This window comes from Calidris pugnax, unplaced genomic scaffold, assembly GCF_001431845.1.
Source record: "Calidris pugnax isolate Ruff unplaced genomic scaffold, ASM143184v1 scaffold211, whole genome shotgun sequence".
In the NCBI taxonomy this organism is placed as follows: domain Eukaryota; kingdom Metazoa; phylum Chordata; class Aves; order Charadriiformes; family Scolopacidae; genus Calidris; species Calidris pugnax.
In genome coordinates, this window is record NW_015091083.1 from 6,385,281 (window position 1) to 6,391,413 (window position 6,133).

Genomic DNA, 6,133 nt, shown 5'->3' on the forward strand with positions numbered 1-6,133 from the left:
CTCCTTGTCGATGCACCCAACAGGATCAGTGCTCCTCAGCCTTGTCAGCTCCTTCTCTTGAGAGACAACCTGTCCTGGGCTCCTCCAGGGCATCATACGGCAGGAGTAGATGATGCCCTGTGAAGTTGCACAAACACTCTGCAGTGCTCTTGCTGGTTCATCCTGCACTCCAGGCCAGGAGGTGATCCCTTGTCTGCCAGAAAAAAAAAGGAGCAGGTACAGGAGAGCTGCTCCCTGGGGCTGTGCATGCCAGTCGGGTGCTGACACAGGCTCTGCCAAACCCCTGTTGAGGAGCTTCAGGCCACAAATGCCCAGGAAGACCCAGCCACATGCCATAGGGTATGAAGAAGCTGGAGGCTGCAGCTTTCATGGACAGCACGGAGAAGGATAGTTTTTCCTTATTCTGGGGAGGAACGTTATTTCACTTCTGGGCAAGCAATCCTTATCTGCGCCAAGCACTCTGGCAGGGATTGTGAGTGATGAGGCAGAAAAGCAGAGCAAGGTCTGTCTCCCCTTCGCAGTACTCTTCCCAGCTGCTTGTAAGAGCAGTCCCTTTTCTTCTTATTCTTTTCCTGGCTCTTGGGCAAAGCAAAAAAAAATATAATCTGGAAAAGGCTGGTGGTATGATTTTTCCCTGGGTGCCTTCCAGCAGGGCCCAGCACAGCCCCCTGTGGCATTCCTGGAGGCTGGATGCAAAAGGGCTTCTCAGTTGACACGGGGCTGCAAAGCCAGGCTGCTGAGGATGGCTCCTGCCCTTGCATCCTGCAGGTAGGAGCCTGCTCTCCAGTAGCTCCTCTTGCTTTCCCCCTCCCCACATGTCCATGCTTGCAGATGGACAGGAACTCTTTGGAAGCAGCCAGAAGCTCAGCTGGCAGGAGTCAAGGTAAGCAAGATGATTCAGGGATTGGAGCATCTCCCTTATGAGGAGAGACTGAGAGAGCTGGGACTCTTTAGTCTGGAGAAGAGAAGGCTGAGGGGAGACCTTATCAACGCCTACAAGTATCTCAAGGGAGGGTTGAAGGAGGAGGGAGCCAGACTCTTTTCAGTGGTTCCCACCGAGAGGACGAGGGGCAACGGGCACAAGTTGGAACATAAGAGGTTCCACTCAAATATGAGGAGAAACTTCTTCACGGTGAGGGTGACGGAACCCTGGAACAGGCTGCCCAGGGAGGTTGTGGAGTCCCCTTCTTTGGAGATTTTCAAAACCCGCCTGGATGCAGTCCTGAGTAACATGCTCTAGCTCTAGGCAATCCTGCTTCAGCAGGGGAGTTGGACTAGATGATCTCTATGGTCCCTTCCAACTCTAGAAATTCAGTGAAATTCAGTGAAATTCAGTGAAACTGCCCCCAAAGGTGAAGGTACCGATGGCAACACTTGGTCCTAAGTCTTTATCAGAGGTGTCTAAGTCTTCCTCCTGTTCTGACGGGTGGTTGCTGCAGGTTTCTTTGATGCCCCTCCCAGGCCTATAAACTCTTTGCCTCCCTCTTCTGGATTGATGCCCAGGACTTTCATGTATGTGCTTAGGGTGAGGACTTTCCCCCAGGTTTTTTCTGCTAACCCAAGAGCTTGATCTTATCCCTTTTATGTGAGCATCATAGACAAGAAACAGGGAACAGGCTGCTGCCTAGAGACAGGAGAGAACCAGTTAGGGGTCATACACCCAGAGAAGCCTCTGTCTTTCAGAGGAAGGCAAACCCCTTCACCACTGGCATGAGAGGCAGAGACCTTTCTCACCCCAGCTAGTCTGGAGCACCCCTACACCTCATGTACAAACTCTGTCCCTGGCACTGAGGTGGACTGGTACAGAACAGCTGTGTCTATTGAGCTCTCTTATACTTCAAAATATGGTGGTCATATTCAACCTGTGTATCAGGAATGGTGTCTGGCACATCTTGACTCCCAGATCATATGAGGAACTGTCAGGAGAGTGCTAGTGGCCAGGGGCTAATAATGTGGCTACGGGGAAGAGCAAGTGCCAGTGTCCTAGGAATGTACCTGGCACTTAAACTTTTCAGGTCTGTACTGGTCTGAAGACTGTTCATCTTTAGACCCAGTCTGTACTGGTGGACCCACCTACCTAGTTATGGTAGGGCATTTAGTTCCAGTACAGAACTTCTCCCTCATCCTTTCTCTTCAGTTCCATGCCTCCCTCCTCTCAGCGATGCTGCTTTCCACACATCTCCTCTCTTTCACTCTAGAAACATCACCTCCTGTCCTTCTCCTCTTTGGTCCACCTATAGGATTTGCTTTTTATCTACAGTGCCCCCACACTGAGGTCTAGGTGATGGTCTTGGACTCTTTACCCCATGTCAGTGTCCTCACTGGACTGGTGCAAGCAAGTACCTCCAGTACCGACCCATTATACAAATATTAAAAGGACTACTTCCTTCTTTTCAAATGGACTTTATTCAGTTACCTTTGCTCTCACTCCATTTCCTCAGAAGATAACAGTACTGTACCCTACAAGCAGAGACTGGAGCAGCTCCAGTGTCCGAAGCACCAGCAGCATCCAGTAAGAGGTTATGCTGGATCCACCCCAGGGACCCTAGCAGGGGATACTGGTGCCAAGCACAGAGGAAGAGTCCAGTTCCACGGGGCGTTTTCAGCTCTTCTGGTAAGGTTTAACCCTTGTCTCTCTCACCAGCACCTTCCATCTTTTCCTCCTTACCTCCTCCCCCCTTTTGTTTGCTCAAATCCTCCAAGGAACTAAAGGACACTCAAATGACCACCTACTCCTCTGTGACATCCTTGCGGCAGCACTTCATGGTGTTTCCCATTGAAGGTGTCAGCTCTACCAGGCGAGGCCACCTCTTGTGCCATTGTCTGTGAGAAGCCTTGCACAGCAGAGCCATGATCTTGGCAGGAATCCTTAAGTGCTACTACAAAGCAAATAAATAATCAGTCATTATTATTTTCGTGTATCTGTGAGTCTTCTCTAATAGGTCTTGATACTATTACGGTGCTGAGGACAGGCTGAAATTAGATAATACTACACTCAGCTGGCATCTATTCCCTTGGAAACACAGGTAAAAATGCATTTAATAGCTCTCCAGTGACAATGAATATTCATTAATGTGACACAGAGGTATACTTGATTTGAAAATAAGGACAGTAATTAAAGAGCTATTAAGGTTAAAAAGCAACAAAGGAAATTCAGCTACAGCAAGAGCTGTTCTGGGCTCAGCCTCTGACCGATAGGTGCAGGGATAAGCACAGGCAGCCTGAGATTTTCTACTTTATTTTGTCCTTTTATTTTACATGTCGGCAGACCACGGGTTCTGCCTTCCCTCCCCCAACTCTGTCATCTGGAACTCGATGGTTGGACTCGATGATCTTAAAAGTCCCTTCCCAACCTGGACGATCCTATGATTCTGTGAAATGTCCTGGTGAATTCAGAGCTGATTTTTCATGCCGTCTCTCTGCCGCGGTGCTGCCGCCCGTACCCTGTTTCACAGGCTGCTCCAGTGACATGGAACCCATAAGCAGTGGAGGGGAAGCTTCCTGCAGGCTTTTGGGAAGGAATCGATTTATTATTAAGCAATCGCTTGTGTTCATTATTTCTATTAAAATAGTCTCGGGGATCACTGGTGATGGTAGCTGCCTTGCTGTAATCTCTGAAAATCTCCATCCCACAGGCTGTGATATTAGAGTTGAGTTTCTCGGGGAGGTTTCACAAAGGTTCCTTTGCAGAGGTGGCTTGAGAAAGCGACCTGAGCAGTCAGGAGAGAGGCACTGGCACGGCCGTACGTGGAGGGAAGGCGGGAGGAGCAGCCCTGTCCAAGGCCACCGCAGGACCTAGTGGTCGCACAGCTTGCTCACGGCTGGGACAAACCCTGTGTCACCTCACCCAGGCTGGTGTTTGAGGCCATGCAGGGAGGAGAGCTGGCTGCCTGTCACCTAAATGAGCAGCAGATAAACCACATCTGCCTTTGCCTGTGCCGTGACCAGCTGACTCACTGCACTCCCTTCCTAGACACCCAGCCAGAGACTTCTCAGAGGCACGGGGTCCTGGGTTGACTGACCCAGGACTAATTTCTCTTTCAGTTTTACTTTTCACTAAAGGTCCCTTCTAATGCTTGGGAAAACTGCGCTTTTGGAAGACTCTAGTGCCTGAATTCGTGCAAATATTTCTGTTATAGCCAGCTGTGGTGTGTGAGTCTCAAGGTCTGGGTGTTTTCGAGCTCGCCAGGTGCAGGGATGAGGAGGAGCGAGATTCGGGCACTTGGCCCAAGCTGGCCAACAGGGTCGTTTCATACCATGGATGTCACATTTCATATAAATGAGAAAGTTTGCTGAGAAGCTCTCTCTCTTCCTTGATGGCTGCAATCATGACAACTCCTTGCCCCGGTGCCGGACCCCTGAGCCCTTCCCTTCCTCCCGAAGCTGGAGGGCTGGCAGTGTCCTGCATCTGCTGTCCCTGCTGGGAGAATGGGCTGAGTGTGATCCTTGGATGTTTTATATTGGTATCGGGATCGATATTGCTTCTTTAGTATTATTAATGTTAATTATCTAGTCTTGTTCTATAAATCTGTTTATATTTCAACCCTAGGATTTCCTTGTTTTTTCCCGATTCCCCTTCCTGGGTGGGGAGGGGTCATCAGGTGACAGAATAGTTGTCTAAACCACAATAAATTGTTGCGGGTTCCTCCAACGGTTACCCACAGGAATGTGATGTCTCAGTTCCTAATTCCTATCTAACTTTAATCTGTATCACAGAATGATAGAATGGTTAGAGTTGGAAGGGACCTTAGAGATCATCGAGTTCCAACCCCCCTGCCATGGGCAGGGACACCTCCACTAGAGCAGGTTGCTCAAAGCCCCATCCAGCCTGTCGGGCACTTGGCCCAAGCTGGCCAACAGGGTCGTTTCATACCATGGATGTCACATTTCATATAAATGAGAAAGTTTGCTGAGAAGCTCTCTCTCTTCCTTGATGGCTGCAATCATGACAACTCCTTGCCCCGGTGCCGGACCCCTGAGCCCTTCCCTTCCTCCCGAAGCTGGAGGGCTGGCAGTGTCCTGCATCTGCTGTCCCTGCTGGGAGAATGGGCTGAGTGTGATCCTTGGATGTTTTATATTGGTATCGGGATCGATATTGCTTCTTTAGTATTATTAATGTTAATTATCTAGTCTTGTTCTATAAATCTGTTTATATTTCAACCCTAGGATTTCCTTGTTTTTTCCCGATTCCCCTTCCTGGGTGGGGAGGGGTCATCAGGTGACAGAATAGTTGTCTAAACCACAATAAATTGTTGCGGGTTCCTCCAACGGTTACCCACAGGAATGTGATGTCTCAGTTCCTAATTCCTATCTAACTTTAATCTGTATCACAGAATGATAGAATGGTTAGAGTTGGAAGGGACCTTAGAGATCATCGAGTTCCAACCCCCCTGCCATGGGCAGGGACACCTCCACTAGAGCAGGTTGCTCAAAGCCCCATCCAGCCTGGTTCTGAACACCTCCAGGGATCCACATCTCTCTCCGGGCAACCTGTTCCAGTGTCTCACCACCCTCACAGCAAAGAATTTCTTCCTAATATCTAATCTGAATCTCAGGGTGACGGAGCCCTGGAACAGGCTGCCCAGGGAGGGTGTGGAGTCCCCTTCTTTGGAGATTTTCAAGACCCGCCTGGATGCAGTCCTGAGTAACATGCTCTGACAAGCTCTAGGCAATCCTGCTTCAGCAGGGGAGTTGGACTAGATGATCTCTATGGTCCCTTCCAACTCTAAAAATTCAGTGAAATTCAGTGAAATCCCCTCTTCCAATGTAAAGCCATTACCCCTTGTCCCGTCACTACGCTTCACCCACTCCCGAGGGTTTCACCTCCCCCGGCGGCCTCCCGCGGTACCTTTGGGAGGACGGAGGAAATTTCACGCCGGTGAAATCCGCGTCTTTGGCTACCGGCAGCCCCCGTGGGAGGGGAGGGAGGGGAGGAGCGGGGCGGGCGGCCAAGGGGATGCACCGCTCCCTCCCGGCACCCCCGCTTCCCACCCGCGGCCACCTCTCCCGGGCGGGGTGTGGGGTGCGGGGGGGACCGGGGGAGAACCGCCCGTCCCGTCCCATCCCGTCCCGTCCCGCCCCCTCGGCGCCGTTGGGCTCCCCGGGCGCGGTGGAGCGCGGGCGGCCGAGCGGC

The 6,133-nt window shown here is 51.0% G+C and overlaps 1 protein-coding gene across 1 annotated transcript in view; it reads left to right on the forward strand.

The window, feature by feature from the left end:
* The first annotated feature begins 341 nt into the window (after window positions 1-341).
* The window catches only part of LOC106897054 (extracellular tyrosine-protein kinase PKDCC-like), a 13,839-nt gene continuing 8,047 nt past the window's right edge, over window positions 342-6,133 (forward strand). Inside the window, exons 1-4 of the mRNA XM_014957423.1 lie at window positions 342-472; window positions 832-883; window positions 1,462-1,512; window positions 4,140-4,244. Of these exons, the coding sequence (XP_014812909.1) occupies window positions 342-472; window positions 832-883; window positions 1,462-1,512; window positions 4,140-4,244 (339 nt within the window). The remainder of the gene's footprint in view (window positions 473-831; window positions 884-1,461; window positions 1,513-4,139; window positions 4,245-6,133) is intronic.